Source organism: Leptopilina heterotoma, unplaced genomic scaffold (genome assembly GCF_015476425.1).
Source record: "Leptopilina heterotoma isolate Lh14 unplaced genomic scaffold, ASM1547642v1 Lhet_351, whole genome shotgun sequence".
Taxonomy (NCBI): domain Eukaryota; kingdom Metazoa; phylum Arthropoda; class Insecta; order Hymenoptera; family Figitidae; genus Leptopilina; species Leptopilina heterotoma.
In genome coordinates, this window is record NW_025111033.1 from 281,211 (window position 1) to 302,818 (window position 21,608).

General features: G+C 26.9%; 1 protein-coding gene across 1 annotated transcript in view; it reads right to left on the bottom strand.

Annotated features, from left to right (window-relative positions):
• The window catches only part of LOC122505264 (clustered mitochondria protein homolog), a 64,769-nt gene that overhangs the window by 6,571 nt on the left and 36,590 nt on the right, over window positions 1-21,608 (bottom strand). Inside the window, exons 4-14 of the mRNA XM_043616768.1 lie at window positions 17,607-17,973; window positions 17,354-17,490; window positions 16,972-17,252; window positions 16,236-16,362; window positions 13,923-14,097; window positions 13,643-13,845; window positions 13,309-13,450; window positions 12,874-13,079; window positions 3,464-3,670; window positions 3,136-3,234; window positions 1-345 (exon numbers count right to left, since the gene is read on the bottom strand). Coding sequence (XP_043472703.1) covers window positions 1-345; window positions 3,136-3,234; window positions 3,464-3,670; window positions 12,874-13,079; window positions 13,309-13,450; window positions 13,643-13,845; window positions 13,923-14,097; window positions 16,236-16,362; window positions 16,972-17,252; window positions 17,354-17,490; window positions 17,607-17,973 — 2,289 coding nt within the window. The remainder of the gene's footprint in view (window positions 346-3,135; window positions 3,235-3,463; window positions 3,671-12,873; window positions 13,080-13,308; window positions 13,451-13,642; window positions 13,846-13,922; window positions 14,098-16,235; window positions 16,363-16,971; window positions 17,253-17,353; window positions 17,491-17,606; window positions 17,974-21,608) is intronic.

A 21,608-nucleotide genomic window follows, 5' to 3' on the forward strand; every position in this document is an offset into this window, starting at 1 on the left:
CCTTGGATTGATATGTTTAACTACTGGGAAAATGTTGAGTATGTCCTCTTCAAAGAAAGTCGCTCTATTTTTATTTTCGAAATTATACTCTCGCAACAAGATTTGAATGCCAGTCTTCACACAAAAACCTCGAAGAAGGGAGATTTTTTGCAAATGAAAATATTCCATAGTCACATCAAGAGACTCTGGAGTAGGTGTATCCCAATCGTAGTAACTTTTTAAATCTGCTTTAATTTGTTGCCAAAGCGCTTTTGGAGTAAGAGAAGCCCATTCTACTTCTGACTGTTGAGGACCATTATTTCTTCCTTTTCTTTTATTGCGACGCTTGGCTGTTTTGCTTTGAAGCTAAATTATTAATAGACAATAATAAATTACAATTGATATTTGTTTTCTAAAAAATAAATTTTTAAATAAAATCAGGCTTCGCACTTATAATTAATATACTAGCAAATGTTGCGCACTCTAGAGAGCGAAACGTGATATTTCCTATTAAGTACATAATTAATTATTATCGACTATATTTTAAAAAATTTCAATATAATTCAATTCAATTATTATTTTCATAAATAATAACAATCTCGGGAAAGATAAATTGTTTTCAACAAAATTTGAATAAAATTTTACGAAAGAATTATATTATTTTCTAAATTTTTAATAGATATCCTAAAATTTTTAAAAAAATTCAATTATTTTCTAAACATTTAATAAATTCTTCGAATCAAAAATTATTATTTTTATAAATAGTAAAATTCTTTGCAAAACTCAAATTATTTTTAATACAATTTAAATAAAATTTCATTAAAAAATTCAATTTTATAACAATCTTTTATATAAATTTTACATAAAATTTTTATAGTCCTTCAAAACAATTCAATTATTTTTAAAATTTTGAATTTAAATTATTAAAAAAAAACATTATTTTCAAAAAATCTAAAGAAATTCTTCAAAGAAATATAATTATTTTCATATAGGCTCTAATAAAATTCTTGAAAAAAATTTAATTAGGATTTTCAAAAATGTTAATAAAATTCTTTGAAGAAATTCAATCATTTTCAAATTTTTTTAAAAAATTCATTGCAAGAATTTAATGGTTTTCAATACATTCATTTTAAAATAAAAAATATTTTAAAAGAAAAATTATTTAAAAAGTTAGGATACAAAAAGCAAATAACAACTGTACAACGATTATTAATAAAGATTATTATTAACTAATTTTTATTTACGATTTGCTATTATTTGAATAACTTTTTTTAGATTTGTGACACTAAAAGCTTCTTTTTTCTTTTTTGCAGAATTTACACAACTTTAAATTTGCTAAAAGTTAAAATAAGAAAATTATTCTTAAAGCTTTTAATAAAATTCTTAGAAACGATTCAATTATTTTCAAAACTTTTTCGAAATTCAAATAATTTTAATAGGTATCTTCCATAAGAATTCAATTATTTAAATTTTTATAAAATTCTTAGCAAACATTCAATTATTTTCATAAATAAAAAATTTTTTACAAGAATTCAATTATTTAAAAGAATATTTATAAAATTCTTCCTGGTAATTTAATTATTTTCAATGCAATTTTAATAAAATTTCTTGCAAGAATTAAATTATTTTTAAAAATTTTAATTCAATTATTGGCAGAAATTGAATTATTTTCACAAATTTTATATAAGAATTAAATTATTTTCAATAAAATTTTAAATAAATTCGTCGACAAAATTTGTAAAAATTCAATTCTTCTCATAAAAGTAATAAAATTCTTCGCGGTAATTCAACTGCTTTTATAAATAATAAAATACTTTAGATAAATTCAATTACTTTGAATATAATTTAAATAAAATTTTCTCAGTAATTCAATTATTTAAAAATTTGTTGATAAAATTCTTTATGAGAATTCTGTCGGAATATTTTAATTTAAAGCACTACGCGAATCAAACTCTTAATATAGAGGACACTAGTTACTTCCGTGTGACAACAATCGCCAGTTCATGGCTACGCCTTGTATAGTATAGAAGTCTCTTGACGATAATTACTTTTCTTTAATAAATCTCTTTACTGTGTATTCGCTGGTGTTTACGTTTATTTAATATATCGACAACAAATTCAATTATGAGAAACATTTAATTATCTAATAAATTATTTATTTTTATATTTAAATATTTGAATTCTCGTAGAACTTTCTAATAAAAATTGATTTAAAAATGAATTTCAGTTTAAATTTTTAGACACTAATTGAATTTTAGAAGCATTATGTTATGAATTTTTAGAAATAATTAAAATTCAAAAATCTTTGAAAATTTTATAGTATTGAAATATTTATTTTAAAAAAATTATTAATTTATTGTTTTCTTAAAAATGATTAAAGTTTTGAATAATTTTAATTACAAATGTCAATAAAAGAATAATTGAATTTTGGAAGAATTACAGATATGGGAGCGTTCACAAATTATGTCACGCAATTTTCGGAGATTTTCAACCCCCCCCCCCTACCCCCTGTAACGCAATTTTTGCAATTTCACATGAGAAAAATACTTTGTGTCACGTTTAGTATGACCCTCCCTACCCCCAAAAGCGTGACATCATTTGTGAACGCTCCCTATAAATTTTTGAAATTGTTAAATTTCAAAAAGATTTTATATAGAAATCATTTAAAAAGTTTTAATTCCTGTTAAAAAAAATAAATTTTAAATGTTTTGAAGATAGTTAAATTCCCGCTTAAATAATTAAAAAAGATTACATTTTTATTTCTAATTATTGGGAAATTTTGTCAACTTTAATTAGAATTTTTATTTTTTACTTTTAAAAATTATTTTGAAATAAAATCGTACTTTTCAAGAATTTTAAATTAAAATTTAGGAAACTATTCTATTTTGTAAAAATTTAGAATTTAAGTTTTTATCATTATGAGAAAAAAAGTAAATATTTTTTATGGAAATTAGAAAACAATCAGGAAAATAAAATGCAGAATCAATTTTTTGTAATTTTTGTGAATCGTCTAAAACAGGTTTTTTAGTCGTCGAATGTTATTTTAATAGCTACTTTTTTACTGAATGATACTTACTTAAAATTAATTATCAAGTGCAAAGCCTGTGAAATAAAATTTATTGAAAAATAATGTACAATAATTAGATAGGTAGTTACCTCTTCTAAATTTTGTTGAGGATGAATAGGCTGCGCAGATGACAAGAAGCAGTTCAAATAGTGACTTATTGCAGCTGATAAACTCATTAATTCTGTCCCCTGTTTCAAAATAATAATTGGATTAAGAAAGGTGTAAAACAGTAAGATTACTGTATGTAATTCTTTAGATATTTATTTATGATGTTAATATTGTATTATGCAGTTTAGGAAACTTACAGTTTATTGAATAAAATAAAGAAAAATTAAATGGAATATTCTGCCGATAAATGTAGGTAAATAAAACATAGAATAAAAATGGACACTAATCAATGACAAAAAATACAAGTACCTGCATGTAGGAAGTAAAAATATGTTTGGCCGAACGCAAAATTAATTCAGAAACTGCTATACGATTCAGGTATTGTAATTGCGGAACATTAGTGAGCATGGCTGCTAACTTTCCAAGATAACGAACGTTGATTCCTCTTCCATGAAGGGCTTCCACTAATGTGCTTCCATCCATTGCTGCGGCAGTGTGATCCAAGCATTCGCGAATCTATATAAAAAAAGGAAAAAGGCACTGAGCAATATTATTCACAATTAAAGAGCACAAACTATATTCAACCTTCAAGAAATTAATTACGACAACAACTCATTTACAGGGTGATCGCTTTTTTCATAAAAAAAATTATTACAAGTTGCTGTCAATAGTGGTCAATATAGAGTTATGAAAGAACTGTAGAAATTAGGTGCTCCTCTACATATCGCTGCAGAAATAGGTAATATAAAATTAATTCAATTATTTCTAGATATTATGATGCTTTGGTTACTGTTAAAAACAATAATAATAATGAAACAGTAACATCTTATACAAAATTCTTATAAAACATGAAGAAATTGATCACTCCGAGTCTTCGACTCGTAGTGATCGATATCTTCATGTTTTAAAATAATTAAAAATGACCGACTGATAAAATCATTATTTTATATTATAAGAATATTGTTACTGTAACTTATTCAAAATTACTTTCATCATTTTAATTCAATTATTGTTTTCCAAAATTCTTAACTAAAATTCTTCTTTAAATCAATTATTTTTAATTATTATTAATAATTTTTAAAACATTTCTTTCCACATTTTCAAATCATTTTGTTTACAATTCAATTTTACGAAATTTCATCGATTATTCGGAAATTCTTCAATCAAGTATTAGAAAATCAAATCATTCAAGTATTACGTAAGCATTTAAGGGGGAGGGGGGGTCTGCTATTGCTTATTTTCATTAGAAAAAATGGCGCTAATGCATATAAAAAATCTTACATGGGGGAGGGGGGGGTCTAAAAACCTGAAAAATATGCTTACGTAATACTTGAATGGCCCCAAACTTCAAATAACTTAACCCATTAACGCCCACCAGGACGCAAAATGTATCATGATTTCACGACTCTTATTTTGTATGAAATAATTAGTTAAAAATTTTAGAAAATACCATTTCCGACGTAAAATTTATCGCTCTTTCTGAATATGAAGCTAAAATTTGTTTATAATTATCTCAAAAACATTTACAACAATTTTATTGCAAAAAAACACTTTTTTATGAAAAAAAATATTTTTCAATTATTATTTTGACATGGAAAACTAAAGAATATGGTCTCCAAAGCACAAAATATCGCGTCCTCGAACTCTCAGCTATAAAAATCCATAATTACTTTTTATTAAATTCAAGATGGCGGATATGAAAATGGCCATTTTTCCAAAATGCAAAAGGCTGAAAAAAATTTTCTGGTAATGTTTTTCAAAAGTTATTAGATTTGATTGAAAATGGTTACTCGGGGGTTTTTGGGGTCGCTGATTACGAATCTGATGTTATTTTTTTTAAATTTAAAATGGCGGATCCAATATGGCGGACATATTTTTTAAAAAGTGATTGGATTTGCTTCAAAATGGTCATTCGGCGGTTTTTGTGGATATTCGGGGGTTTTTGGGGATTCTGATTACGAATCTGATGTCACTTCTTCAAAACTAAAAATGGTGGATCCAATATGGCTGATAATTTTTTAAAAAGTAATTGCATTTGCTTCAAAATGGTCATTCGGCGGCTTTTGTGGATATTATTTACGAATCTGACTTCAGAACAATATTATGTTTATCCTCCACGTCCGTAACCCGTCAACAAAATTTTAATGACGTTGACCAGCTCTTACGACAAGGAGGTCGACGTGCAAAAAAGCTACTTTTTTATTTTATTTTTAAAATTTTGATTGTTTTTTTTTTATTTAAAAATTTTTTTTTCTATATTTTAATATTTTTTTAAATAAATAATATAAAATTTTAATTCTGCTTTCTAAATCTGAATCAACGATAATTATGACACTTATATATTTATGACATTTTTTTATACAATGGTAAAAAGAGACTAACACAACACGTGGTTTGATTGAAAACAAGTGACTCACATATATATGCCACATTGAATGCACAATTTTTGTGTCCTTTTGTTGCACTTTGCATGATAGTGGCTATATTTTTTGAGGCAAAATTAAAAAAAAATTTTTAAATAGAATTAAAAAAGTGGCTTTTTTGCACGTCGACCTCTTTGTGGTAAGAGCAACGATAAACCTAATATTGTTCTGATGTTAAATTCGTAATCAGCATCCTCAAAAACCCCGGAATGACCATTTTCAAGCAAATACAATTACTTTTTAAAAAATTGTCCGCCATATTGGATCCGCCATTTTGAATGTTGAAAAAGTGATATCAGATTCGTAATCAGCGACCCTAAAAACCCCCGAGTAACTATTTTCAAGCAAATCCAATCACTTTTTAAAAAATATGTCCGCCATATTGGATCCGCCATTTTGAATTTTAAAAAAGTAACATCAGATTCGTAATCAGCGTTCGCAAAAAACCCCGAGTAACTATTTTCAAGCAAATCCAATCACTTTTTAAAAAATATGTCCGCCATATTGGATCCGCCATTTTGAATTTAAAAAAAATAACATCAGATTCGTAATCAGCGACCCCAAAAACCCTCGAGTAACCATTTTCAATCAAATCTAATAACTTTTGAAAAACATTACCCGAAAATTTTTTTCAGCCTTTTGCATTTTGGAAAAATGGCCATTTTCATATCCGCCATCTTGAATTTAATAAAAAGTAATTATGGATTTTTATAGCTGAGAGTTCGAGGACGCGATATTTTGTGCTTTGGAGACCATAATTATTCTTTAGTTTTCCATGTCAAAATAATAATTGAAAAATTTTTTTTCATAAAAAAGTGTGCTTTTTTGCAATAAAATTGTTATAAATTTTTTTGAGATAATTATAAACAAATTTTAGCTTCATATTCAGAAAGAGCGATAAATTTTACGTCGGAAATGGTATTTCCTAAAATTTTTAACTAATTATTTCATACAAAATAAGAGTCGTGAAATCATGGTACATTTTGCGTCCTTGTGGGCGTTAATGGGTTAAAAAAAATTCAATTGAACTTTTTCAAAAAAATTAAATCTACACAACTTTCAGTTAAAAGTATGAAAAATTCAAACATTCAAAGATCAAAATTCAATTATCTACAATTTTAACTGAAATTCATATTTGAATCAATTATAGTGAGAAAATTCTACGACAATTCAATTATTTAAATACAAAAATAAGTAATTTATTGAATAATTGGATGTTTCTTAAAATTCAATTCCCATAAAGAATCGTTATCAACAAATTTTCAAATAATTGAATTCTATCAACGAATTTTAATAAAATTTTTAAGAATAATTAATTTTCGTCAATTTAGTTAATAAATAATTAAGTGTTTACATTTACCCCGAGAATTCGAAAACTCGGAGTAAATGTTAACAGAACTTGAACTACATTTTAAAAGAAAATAATTGAATAAATTTGCTTTTATTTCACAATTTCATTACTTTGGCAATGTAAAATTACATAGAAAAAGAAATTAGGTCTTCTTTGAAAAAAAAAATTTTTTTTTGATCAATTTTTAAAAATATTTTTAGGTTCATCCGCCATTTTAAAAATTTAAAATTTGACTTCAAATTCGTATTCAGCGACCTCAAAAACCCCCGAGTAGCCAGATTCAAGCAAATTTTGATCAATTTTTAAAAATATTTTTAGTTTCATCCGCCATATTGGATCCACCATTTTGAAATTTAAAAATTCTATTTTAGATTCATATTCAGCAACCTTAAAAACTTCTTTTTACTAAGTTGAATGAAAATCTATTAAAATTTGTTCAAGTTATTCAAGTTTTTACATTACTAATTTTGTAATGGTTGATTGTTCATTTTATATGATACATTATCAGTCAACTGGTTGATTTACTATACATCTACGAAGAATTTTTTTTCAGTTCTTCCATCCCTTAAAACAGTAGTATACTTGAAATAACTTGTTTCTTAAGGGGATGTCAAAGTCGATTGGATTTTTGCATTGAGCTTCAATGGGAAAATCGCATCGACTTTGACATCCCCTTAAACCTCGCTTAATTACAGTGGTGTTTACATTTACCCCGAATTTTAGGAAAATTTCAAAATCTCGGGGTAAATGTAAATAGTCAGTTTTTGGCGATTCAGGTGCATCAATATTTTTTTGTACCTCATGAAATTTTTCTAGGGAAGTAAAGTATTGTTCATGCAAAAGAAATCCGTCCGTTTTACCTTTGAACAAAAAAAACTAATGTTTTTGGTGAAAAATAGATATTCCGTTTACATTTACCCCAAATGACCTTAACTAAGAAGAATTTTATTACAGTCGGACCGCAGAACTGTACGGTACCCCAGAAATAACCCCTCCACTTGATTTCAAACTGTACGCTGACGAACTCATCCCCACTATTTAATTTTCAGGACTGTACACTTATATATTTAAGGAGCAAGTTTTCAAAAGTTTATAAATATAATTTTTTTAAAATCGAGATAAACATAAATTTAATAATTTAAATATCTCACAAATCGTCATGTCCCTGTTAAATTTAAAAAAAAATTTATTAACAGCGAATTTTCAATTTAAAAACTTTTTGACATAACCAAGTTGACTTTTAATTTTTATGTTTGTTATTAGAACAAATTACCAAAACCTTAAAGTTACTTTATTATGTGAAAGTTTGATTAAAAACAGAACGTATTAAATATAAAAACATTGTTACAAATATTAAATATTACAAATTTTTTATTTTGAAATTAACTGAGTGGTTATGTCAGGAAAGTCATTTATTTCGATTTCTCGAAATAATAAGAAAATAGGAATTTATCAAGTTTTGAAAACTTGTTGCTCCTCATTTATCGTCTGGGACTATAATATACATAATTTTTTATCCCACATGCACAAAAACGGCGCTTTCTGATAGCAGCCGACAGGGAGGAAAGTCATTCATTTCCAGGGATGGGTACGTAACATACTTCATGTATGTTACCCGGGTTTGTTACGTATGTTACGCATGTATGTAACTCGTTTGGTTTGCTACCCTACGTATGTTACATTTCATGACGTCAGTCAGAAGTAAGCATAACCTCAATTTCTCTGGTTGTCGCCAATCCGGCACTTGGCCTTGTTTATTATTATTCTTTTAATTAATCATTAGTCCTGGAAATTATTGTTTTTAAAATGAAACGAGGTGGAAGGCCTCTTAAGGCCAACGCAGAATAGATCTGTAACCGGAACCGCAATCGTAAGCGTAATCGTAAGAATGAGTTAAAGAAGGATAGGTATATTGTTTATCCTTCTCTAACTCATTCTTACGCTTACGGTTACGATTGCGGTTCCGGTTACAGATCTATTCTGCGTTGGCCTAAACCCTTTTTCAACAACTTAGTTATACTCCTACGACTCCTACCAAATTAGAAAACGGGAGAGTAGGAAAGTAGTTTGGATTTAAAGTATTAATAAATTTTTTTAAAAAATCTGACTCCCCTGCTAAAAATAAAATCAGGAATAAAGAGAAAACGTCAGAAATTTTGATGTTTTGTGACTACTTTGACGTTTCCTGAAGCTTTTGGTTAATTCTGACTAAAGGATTTTTTATGCTCCTGTTGAATCCTGATGTTTATGGATTGCGATTATTGAGCATTGAAATCTTTTTTTTTATTTACAGCCCCTCACCGAAATGTAGTCGGTAAATGTAAAGTATCGTTAAAACTTGAAATTTGTGCGTAGCCCTTTTTTCACAATAGAATCGCGGGTCTATTGTTACGAGTTTCGGGTTTCTAACCTAATTTTTATTGCTCAAAAGTTTTTCATTTTTAAAATTTCAAGTGAAATGAATATAAATTCAAAATCTAGAAATCTCCACAATTACAAATATCTAAAATTTATTATAAGAAACATTTTTTTAAGAAAACTGTAACGTATCTCGAAAACCGTAATTGATAAATAAAAAAAGATATCATTTTTGAATTTAAGTTCTAAAGGATATATTGCATACATAATAAGAGCATATTGTTAGATGAATTATTCTAAGTCGATGAAAAACAAGTATAATGTTTAAATAAATATGAATATAAACAAATAAAAAGATTTCCCTTTAATTTTATGACGGTCAGTTGACCTTTTTCCAGGTAAAAAAGGGTGTCGACTTTGTATAAAAAACCTGACTACTTTTGAAGCTTTCTGATTAAACATGACTCAAGCCTGACGTTCTCTGGCTGCAATCGTAACAAATGCAGCCTAAAATCATCAGAGATTCTGACTAAATTTCTGTCGTTTTGTGATTTTATTTTTAGTAGGGTCCACAACCGTAAATGGAATGTTGCATCCAAAAACAACATTCCCAGACTAAAGTCTTCTTTTGATAATTCCATTTTAGATTGTTTTCCTGTTCCTAAAAATATAAAAAATCCGTTACTTAATTTATACGTTTATAAGACTTTCTACAGGATCAAATATCTATTACATTAAATTTTTATAACTTAATTTATTGAATCCAAAATCATTCTACTGGAAATTTATATACTTTATACATGTAACTATAAATTATTAATCTTATAATTATTTTACAAAAGTGAGGTTATGACGCACCTTTGATGTTTGTTACGTTTGCGACAATTTGTTACGTATGTTACTCATTTATGTAACATACGTAGAAAACCTCGAGTTTGTTACATTTACCCATCCCTGTTCATTTCTTCGACCGTATGAAAATGGCGGCCGTGTTCTCCCAAGGGCAAGAAAATTAGCTGTTCACATGCATTTTTCTTGCCCAAGGGAGAAATCGGCCGCCATTTTCATACAAATCGAACAAGTGAATGACTTTTACTCCCTGTCGTCTGCTATCTGAAATCGCCGCTTTTTTGCATTAGGAATAAAAAATATCGTAAGTAACACGAGAATAAAGGCAGCCAATTTCTTTACGATGATTTTTGTGACACGAGTGGAGGTCTCGGGGCGCCCTCGACCTCCACTCGTGTCACAAAAATCACCGTAAAGAAATGGCTACCTTTCTCCTCTTGTTGCTTAATATACTATTAGATTTAAAATTAATTAAAATCATAAAAATATATATTATTCTTAAAATTATAAATGTTAGAAAAATTAACATTTTTTAACCAAAATGTATTGCCTCATGAAATTAAAAGAAGTCCACTGATTTATCTAAATTATGGAAAAGAAAATAATTTGATTAAATCAGTAAAATTTTTAATTTTAAGGAAGAATTTGATAAACAATCGGAACAAAAGTTAGTCTAATGTCATAATTTCGTATTTTAAAAAAAAGTCAAATTAAATTTTAAATTCCTTTTGGTAAAAGCGTAAGGAATTTAATTTTCTAAATTTTGAACATTTTACATATATATTTAAATAAAAATGATAATTTTTTGTCAATAATGAATGATTTAAGTAACATAACCTAAAATTTAACAAATGTTTCTTATTGACAGAAAATTGTAATTTTTATTCAAATGAAACTTTTAATTGTTTTAAATATTCAAAATTAAATTCTTCGCCTTTCCAACAAGACGAATTTAAAATTTAATTTGTTTTTTTAAATTACGAAATTATGACATTGGAATAACTTTTGATTTGACTGTCCGTCAGATTCTTCCTTAAAAGGCAACATTTTCAAATATACGGCACTGAATTTAGTAGCGCCACCGTACACTGTGGAGCACTTAAAAACTAAAGCCAGCGTACACTTTGGCGACAGCGTACAGTTTGAAAGCGTACAGTTCGGAGGCCCGACTGTACTTTTAAACAATATTTTATTTTTGCGAAGAATATTATAACTCTTGAAAATAATTGAATTTTTGCAATAATTTGTAACTTTTACAAAATTGAATTTTTTTTCGTGTTTTTAACTAAACATCTTCCATTTTATTATTTTTAATAATTTTTGAAAAAGTTCTTTAATATTTATAAAAATAATTGAATCTCTGTGAAAATAAATTGAATATTTTTGAAAATAATGGAATTATTGCAAAGAAATTTAAAAAAAAATTTGTAAATACATAATTGAATTGCTGTGAAATATTTGTTATTTATAAAAATAATAAAAGGTTTGCTTAAAATTTTATCAAAAAATTTTAAAAATAATTCATTTCTTTTGGAAAATTTTATTAAAATAGATATTGAAAATCATTGAATGAATTAGAATTTTTGAAAAAAAATTGAATTTGTTAAAAAGAATTTCATTAAAATTTTTGAAAATAATTAAATTTTGAAGAAAAATTTTAATATTTATAAAGATAATTGAAATTTTGACGATAATTTTTTCAAACTTTTGACCATAATTAAATTTTTGCGAAGAATTTTATTTTATTTTATTCAGACGAATTTCTTAATAATATTTCTTTTTAAATACCTAATTGAATTCTTTTGTGAAATTTTATTGAAATAGTAGATACAGTCAGTTCCCGCAATATGAATATTTCGCTATCTGACGAATTTCGTCAACTGACTTTTAATGGGCTTAAATCGGTTTCGCTACCTGACGAATTGTTAAAAAGAATTTCATTAAAATTTTTGAAAATATTTTAATTCTTTCAAGAAATTTAATTAAAAATGTATTAACAATAATACTTAAATTCTAATAAATAAATTATAGGAACGCTTTTTAAAATAATTGAATTTCTTTGATGAATTTTAATAAAAATTTTTACGAATAATTACATTTTTCGAGAAATTGAATTAAAATTGTAGGTATTAAAAATAATTGAAATTCTGCGATGAGTTATATTATTTATGAAAATAATTGTAAATCTATAAAGTTTTTCATTATTTAAGAAAATAATTGAATCTCTGTAAAAAAACATTTGATTATTTATGAAAATAATTGAATTATTGCGAAGAAAAATTGTAAAGGCAACTCTTTTAAAATTGAATTAAGAAAATTGAATTAAAGAAAAATTAGATTTCAAAAATAAGCAGAATAACTTTAGAAAACAATAATTTTCCAGAATTTAAATCAAAATTCCCTGACTTTTACAGGTTTTTTCAAGGTTTATAAAATTCCCTGACATATCCAGGTTTTCTAGGTTTCCAGGTTGCGTGACAACCCTGAGAGAGTTATTAAACTCCAATGATTATAAGGATAGCCGATTGTTAAAGATTTATTTTGAATTTAAATTAATTTCGTCGGAAAACTCCCTATTTCCGTTTTGAGAAATTACTAACGCATATAAAGAAGAAAAACGTCTTTGGATTAGTAATTTTTTTAATTTAAAAAAGGAAAATTTCATTTAAGTCAATTTTGATACAATTCTTACTTAAAATTAAAATTCTTAATATGGCTAAATTAAAAAGTAAACTTACAAAAGTAGGAAGTTGCACTGTTAGCAAAAAGTCTGCAGCGTCTCTGATCAGTTGTCTTTGTTTCTTCAGAGCAACTCCATTTGCATCTGGATGACGAACACCAGGCGAATAAACATCCGGATTAAATCTAACATCGAATTCTGCATCACGTAAGCTGCCGACTGCAGCTGCAGCTCTGCGTACTATTTCTTTCGTACTCTCTTCAACTAAAATATAATTTTTTTCTATTAAATCTTATCAGAGGAAAGTTTTTATTTTATTGAGTATATTATTTAATTTTGTTTTTATTATGTACTTTATTTGACCTGAACAGTTAAAAGGGACCGAAGTCTTAAATTCTTCGAGTAGATATTTTTAAGAAATATAATGAAACTTTAGTTTCTGTATTTTTCTTGTTTAAACAAAAATAATTGAAATATTTAATACAAGACTTACGTTCTTGTTTTTCACCACCAGTAATAGAGTCTGTTATGCTTTCAACGATTTTTTTCGCTTCATCAGCTTCAATTGTTGATTGAGCAGAAACTTCTTTATTGCTATCAATAGTTGCAACAGTAGTCTCATCCTTCTTGTCTTCCTATTGATGAACATAGAAATACCAATGTCAAATTGTCTACTTTTAAGTAGATCTTTGCAATAAAATAATTCGTTTTTAATATTAGAATTTGTGCAATATTTTTATAATCCTACAAAATGATTTTTTTTTCTTAATTAAAATTCAAGTAATAATATTTTTTTCATTTCAAACTTGAATAATAAATATATATACCTTTGGACACAGTTCCTTATCTTTTTGCGATCTTCTCACAGATGTCAACTGTTGCAAATGTACAGCGGCATGTTTGATGAATTGTACGTATCTGGCCTCTACAAAAGAATCTATTAATTCTTGACGAAGACAGGCCAATCTATGTTTGTGCTCTACAGGAAATCCTAAAGCTCGAGCTTCTTTACTCAATTCAACGTTATCCACTGAAAAGAAAAATTTAAATTTACATTCAAGCAATAATTAAATAATCTTTAAAGATTCTTCCACTTTTAAAACATACATTTTAGGAAGTTTACATCTGGAGGGAAAGTTCTCAAAAGATCCAAAACATAATGACGAGAGTCATTTCCGATGATTCCTTTACATTCGACGCTGCTACAAAGCTCTATTTCTTCTGCTGCATCATTTATAACTTTGTGAGGTAAAATTTTCAGCTGTTGACCAGCTTTATTTAGCTGCAGATAAAAATAATTAACTATAAAAATACAGATATTCTTTCATTTATTTATTCATTTTTCAAATTTCCCACAACTGAAGTTAGTCATATTATATGTTTAAGATGGTAAATTTTATTTTTTAGTTTTAGTATTTGATTTTCATGTTCTCAACAGATGCCATATTGATAGACAATTAACACTTTTTCTAACAGTAAAGTTTTGTCAATTTTCAAAAAAACAGGCTTCGCACTTGATAATTAATTTTAAAAAAGTATCGAAAAGTAGTTTTAAGAACAAAAAAAGTAGCTATTAAAAATTTAATTTGTCGACTAAAAAACTCGTTTTAGACGATTCACAAAAATTTTATTCTGCACTTTATTTTCCTCATTGTTTCCTAATTTTCACAAAAATATTTTTTTTTTTCTTATACTGCTAGTAACTTGCATTCTAAATTTTTACAAAATTCAATAATTTTATAAACTTTAATTTAAAATTCTTCAAAAATACGATTATATTTAAAAATAATTTTTAAAAGTAAAAAAATAAAATTTATTTCAATTAAATTTGACAAAATTTCCCAATAATTGGAAATATAATATAATTTTTTTTAATTATTTACGAGGAAATTTAATTATCTTCAAAACATTTTAATTACAACTTTTCAAAAGACTAATTTTTTTCACAATTTCCAAATTAAATTACATCAAAGCTTGAATAATTTTTGTTAAATAAATATTTAAATACCTACTTATTTATTTTTTTCACAGGAATTAAAATATTTTAAATGAGATTACTTTGTAAAATCAAATTAATGTAACAATTTCAAAAAGTTACAAATGTAATTCTTCCAAAATTCAGTAATTTTTTTGTTAAAATTTGTAATTAAAATTATTCAAAACTTTATTTTTTTTTAAAGAAAACAATAAATTAATAATTTTTTTAAAATAAACATTTCAATACTATTATGATTTTATAAGAATTACAATTTTCAAAGATATCAATTTAAAAATCTTGTGCAATTTAATTATTTCTATATAAATTTACGCCATAACGCTTCTAATATTCAATTACTGTTTAAAAATTTCAATTGAAATTAAATTTTGAAATAATTTCTTATTAAAAAGATCTACGAGAATTCAATTATTATATTTAAATATAAAAAAAAATAATTTATTAAATAATTGAATATTTCTTAAAATTGAATTTATTTAAAGTATTTTATTATTTATGAAAACAGTTGAATTACAGTGAAGAATTTTATTACTTATGAGAAGAATTAAATTTTTACAAATTATGTTGACGAATTTCATTAAAATTTTTAAAAATAATTCAATTCTTTCATGAAATTTTATTTCATAATTGATCTTTTCGAAAAAATTGAGTGAAAATTGTATTTTAAATAATTGAAATTCTGTAAAAATTTTATTAAGTATTTATGAAAATAATTGAATTCCTGTAAAAGTTTTATTATTTATGAAAATAATTGAATGTTTGCGAAGAATTTTATTAAAATTCTGTTAAATAATTGAATTCTTATAGAAAATAGAAAATTTTATTAAAATAGTAATTGAAAATAATTTAATCATTTCTAAGAAGTTTATTAAAATTATTTTTAAATTATTTTTAGCGAATTTAAAGTTGTGCAAGTTCTCAAAAGTAAAGAAAAAAGTAGGTTATAGTGTCTTAAATCTAAAAAAAATATTCAAATAGTATCAAATCGTGAAAAAGTAGTAAATAGTAGATTTTAGTAGATGAGTGCGAAGCCTGCAAATTGAAAGACTCTAATTAAGAACCCTACGATTAGTTTTCAATGTTTTCAACAATAAATTGCAATTGTTTAACATTCAATTAATTATAAATATTTTATACGGATAATTGCAATGATATTTTCAATAAAAAGTAAATATTTAAGCAAACGATTTGTGAAATTAATTTTACACAATAAATATTAAAGTTTATAAAAATAATCGTAATTATTTGAACCTTTTTGTAACTATTATGTTCAAGTTATTAACGTCATTATAAATATTTTTTTAATATAATTAAAAAAGAGAATAATTCTCTTTCTTTTCCAAAAGAAAATAATTCTCTTTTATACAATTTATTATTGTATAATTTTAAACATAACATTTATAAAAATATTCTGATTATCTTACCAATTCAAGATACTTTGGATGCGACAAAACTGTTTTTCCAAAATCTATGGAACCATAAACCACCGATTGTTCTTGCTCACGTTCCAAAATGCCTGGTATAATAGATTGAGCAGTAACTCGATATCCTCTGTTATAAAAAAAAGAATAAAGTATTATCTCTTCTTTTTTTAGAGCAACATCTCAATCTCTCAAATTCTTATGGATTAATTTTGCTGTTAAATTATAGATTTGTGGCGTATAAATTTAGCTTTTAAATATTATTTTAGGAGTTAATTAAATTTGTAAAAAATTTTTTAATTAAATTCTTTGAAAATCTAAGAGAAGTATAAAAAAATATTATTTACATTATTTTTCTTTAAAAATTCTTAAAGTTCCAGTGGTACTCGAAACTTCAATTATTTAATCAAAAATATTTCACATAAGAGTTGTTGTTAGAAATATCTTGTCGATTTCCACACGAGTTGTTCAAATAATTTTTTAATTTTTTTAAATTTAAGGAAAAACTGTTTGAAAAATAATATTTTTTTAAAAATGAAGAATTTTCATTAAATTTCATAAAGAAAATCTTTTAAAATAACAATGGTTTTCTATTCTAAAAAACTGTGCTAAAAAAATAAAAAATTTTTCTCTTATTGAAAAGTTAAAGGTTTCTAGAGATATGCGCTGTAGTAAAGAAAAATAAACATTAGAATGTTATTTATAATATAAATATAAATAATTGTTAATGAAAATTCACCTATAATCAATTACAACTGTTCCCAGAGTATAAAGTCCAGGAAGATCGACAGCAGCATACACTCGAACGCCTTGAAGGTCATTTCGAGGCGCAACAAAGGCTGCAGCATCGCCACCAAGCTCCTTATAATGATCTCTTACATCGAATCCAAGAGAGAAAAATATATTATTCCAAATGAACATTTGCATCTTAGGCTCCTCTCCAGGATTGATAGCCATAACATTGCCATCAATTACTGCCACAGCGCCTCGAGTAGCGGCAGCCACAAAATCACTATGAACCTAAATAAAATTCAGCTACGATAAAAATGATTATGTCGAAAATAGAAATTAATACAATTTTCCCTTTTACAAAGCATGAAGCGACAAAATTAATTAATAACCTTAAAAATTGCTCGTTCCCTCAACAATCTTTCTGGTAAATTTTTTCGTGGCAGTTCTCTTGTTGTCTGCAATTCCTCATTCCAATCACGAGTTTGTCCTGGAATATGTTCTTCATATCCAAGCTTGGAAGAGAACGCTGAAAGAAAAAATAATTTCCTATTTAATTTATCAGGAAGAGAAATGTAATTAAATAAGTGACTAGTGTTTATTAATTTGATGAAAAATAAATAAATATTGATATGTGAAACATACTGTCTTCGGCACGAATCGCATCAATTGTGTGTTCAATTTGAGGAGCACACCATGCATGTAATTGGTATGGAGTCGCTACTCTCTCGAATGGATGTCTCAATGTCCTTCGTCTCTGCATAGCTGCGAAGCCTCTCTTAAAGGCAGGACTCAGTTGATTAAGTAGTTCTATGAGACTGTGGCAGAGATGACTTGGAGTGGCTGGTTTCGGACTGAATGTTTCTTTGGAAGATTGATTTACGAAAAAGCCACGAGCACAAGCTGTCAAGTAATACTGCTTTTCTTCTAACGTTATAACGTGCAAGTACATCAAATCGCCGTGCAGTTTTCTGTGACCTGGTGGTGGATTCCATCCCGAAGTTGTTAAAACCTAAATGTTTATTTGATCTTTAAATGTCAATATAGATATTTTGTTAAACAGTTATATAGTAACAGAAGTAATAAAACAATTGTAAATTTTTTATGAGAGCTGTCAAGAGAAAAGGATAAAGTTACAGAAAAAAATTTTAAGTACGCGGCAAGAAGTAGTTCTAGTAGACAGTTAATGAGTAGTATCACTTCATCGCGACGTATTTGTTTTAATATTTGTAAAATTAGAAACTGAATCTTCCCTTTTTCTTGTAACCCAAAGAAATCGATCCAAAATGTGTGTCGCCTGAACAGACTTTACCATATATGGACATCCACTATTGTCACCCTTCTATAAGGTTACTCACCTATCTGATACGGGACCAAACAGGCGCGCCTAAATTAATCAATAGAATAAAACTGACCCAATAATAATAAAAGTGGGTGGCATTATAATTTTTTTCCATTGAAAGGCACTGTATAAAAGGTTTCACCCTCGCCAAATTCGCCAGTCCAGGAATCGCCACCAAGTTAAGTATTCGTATACTACCCCCATGTGTCTTTCTCGTATTAGTCCAGGAAACTTAAAAAGACACAAGTCACCACCTAATCAACTTCGCGTCTTTTTCGTGTCAGTCCAGAAACCGCGACCAAATAATTAACAAGTTGTGTATTGTCATCGAGTTTATTTTTCGACTCCAGTCCAGAAAATCTCCTCTAGTACCAAGTGCCTTCTTCGAGTCTCGTCCTATAGTCAAAATTCATTCAAGGAGATAATTTCTACTGCGAGGCACATTTCTATTTTTCTAAGAAGTGCATTACCTCGACATCGACTTCATATAAATAATTCGGTCACTCCTAAACTGAGGGGTGTACATCTAATTTACATCAACACCTGGACTCCGAACCATAAACTTTGTCTGGCCCAAAAGCAATTCAAGGAAAATCTATTGCATTCTGTCTCCGCTGGACAACGTCATTTCTTCGACCTCACACTGAAGGAGATATCGCCTGTTGGGTCTACGACTCTAAGAATAATTTTAAATGGTAAGTAACTAATACCTTTAAATTTTGTCCCTATTTAAATAATCGATTGATTCTACAAAGTTAAAATTCTGTTTCAATGTCCCAGAAGACATTTGGATATACTCTTTCTCTCTGATTCTAATTGTAAAGGATTCAAATAAAACTTTAAAAATTTAAACTTCAATTTAACAGTTACTATTTCTTAAAACCTGTCCCTTAATATCAGAGCCCTCCTCTCTATGAATAAATCAGATTTGAATCACCGATGACGGACTGACTGACAATTTAAATATATAAATTTTGGTTATTTTTAGTTTCACTCTAAGACATAACAGTAGAAAGCTTTGTTAAACGAAACGCGACCCCTTTCGTGCTTCCGAAATTTCTTTCTATTCCAAATGGAGGATGCTACAATTAAAAAAATAATAAATTACAAAAAGTAGTAACGTTTATTTTAAACAATAGAAAGAACATTGACTGTTTATAAAAAAACAGTTGTGTAACAAACTAATTATTTCATTAACATTTAGTAAACAATACTTCGTTTTCCTATATTTTTGGTGTCGCTGATTACGAATTTCAAGTCAGATTTAAAAAATTCAAAACATTCAAAATGGCGGATTTAATATGGTGGAATTTTTAAAAAAATTATCAAAATACTTTTAAATTTCATTAAAATTGCTTCAAAATGGTTACTCGGGGGGTTTTTGGAGTCGCTGATTACGAATCCGTTCTTAGTTTTTAAAAATTAAAAATGGAGGATTGAATATGGGTTCACTGTTAAAAAACTTAACGCGCCTTTATCGGAACCTCACAGGTAGTGTGACCAATTCCGCTTTTATCCGCAATCTTAATGAATTCCTTTACTATTATTAAGTTGTTCATTTCTATCCAATTCAATTTTGTGAAACAAACCGGTGACCAGAATCTGAATTCCCTTTAATGTCCTTTAAAGAATTCAAGTTAATTCAGAGGCATTAATTACGCAACACAGTGGGCCAGAATCGTCGAATTTTGGCCAAAAATACAATTTTTCAACTTTCAAATATGCACAAAAGAATTTATCCACAGTATTTAATAGTAAATAAGGAATTTATTGCATAAAGGATTTGTTAAATAATACAAAATTGTGTCTTCTAGAACTATTTAAAGTTTAACATTTAAGCTAAAATAATGAAATGTTTTTAATTGAAATACTTATTATATCTATAGAAATAAATTAATTATTTTTGTATAAGTAGGGGAGAGTCTCCAGTGAGACGGGTTTCATTTTTGACCCGTAAATTGTAAACGGGTAAACGAAATTGTTAATAAAATACACCGTTCGAAAGGTAACAGAAATACGCAACTTTTATTAAAAGAAAGTATAGTGTTTCGATGAACTCAAAAAATTTTACGATACATTTTCCGAGCACATCGCTTTTTTCAAAAAAAAAAAATGTCTCCAGTTGTGAGACACTCATTAAAAATTGCTAAAATTTAATAAGTTTGACATAAAACGTTATGTTTAGTAGAAATAATTAAATATATTAATAATATATATTATTATATACTAAATAATAATATTTATTCGCCAAAATATGACTATCAAATAAACACAATTTAATAGCTTGAACAAGAGCATTAAAATTGATTTCTTCTGAATCAATTGACTTTTTTCCACTTGACATGCCCAAAAATACTAGAAAAAAAATCAAAACAACATTTAAATAGTATGCCTGCAAAGTCGTATTTTTTATGCTGCCCAGATGGGTGTTGACACCGTCTCACAACTGGTGATATGCTGTGTCTCACACCCAGAAATTGGCGCTATTTTGAAAAAGGAAAATTAAATTATTTTCAACCGTAGATTGGAACAATGCAATATTGCATCACAAAATATAAGGAAAACACTAAAAGAAAATGCATTACATTTACCTTTTCCAATTAATTAACTTGGAAAAAAAGTACTTTGCATTTATTGAAAAAACGCTTTTTAGTCGATTATCACACACAGTGTTGGTATTTAACAAAAACAGTTTATATATCCGCTTCAGCGTACACGAAAAAGTTGGCTCATATAAAAAGAAATGTTTTTATATAAACCAATCGGCTTTTTAATATTGCATGTTAAAAAAAATTGACTGTCTCACAACTAGAGGTGTCTCACAACTGGAGACTCTCCCCTACTTATTTTTTCTCATCAACAGATATATTGAAGTAAAAAAAACCTATAGTTACTTTAAAAAAAAATGTATTAAAATGTAGCTCCATTGAAGTTAACAAATAGTGGATTTTTCAATAAAGCGCCGACTTTCAGTTAGTCGAGCTCCTCCGAGCCGCATAATATTTGGGAAAACAAGTTATACAACGATTACTTAGCATGTCTACTTTGACGCCAATATGTGCCATTTTGCGCCTTTTCATATTTTTTCAATACGAATGTGATGTCAGATTTCAAAAATTCAAAATGGCGGATCCAATATGGCGGAGATAAAAATTTTAAAATCAATAAATTCGAATTAAACATAGGTATCTATGGGTTTTTTTGGGTCGCTGATTACGAATCAACGAATCTGATGTCAGATTTCAAAAAATCAAAATGACGGTCATAAAAAATTTTAAATTAATCAATTTCAATGAAACATAGAT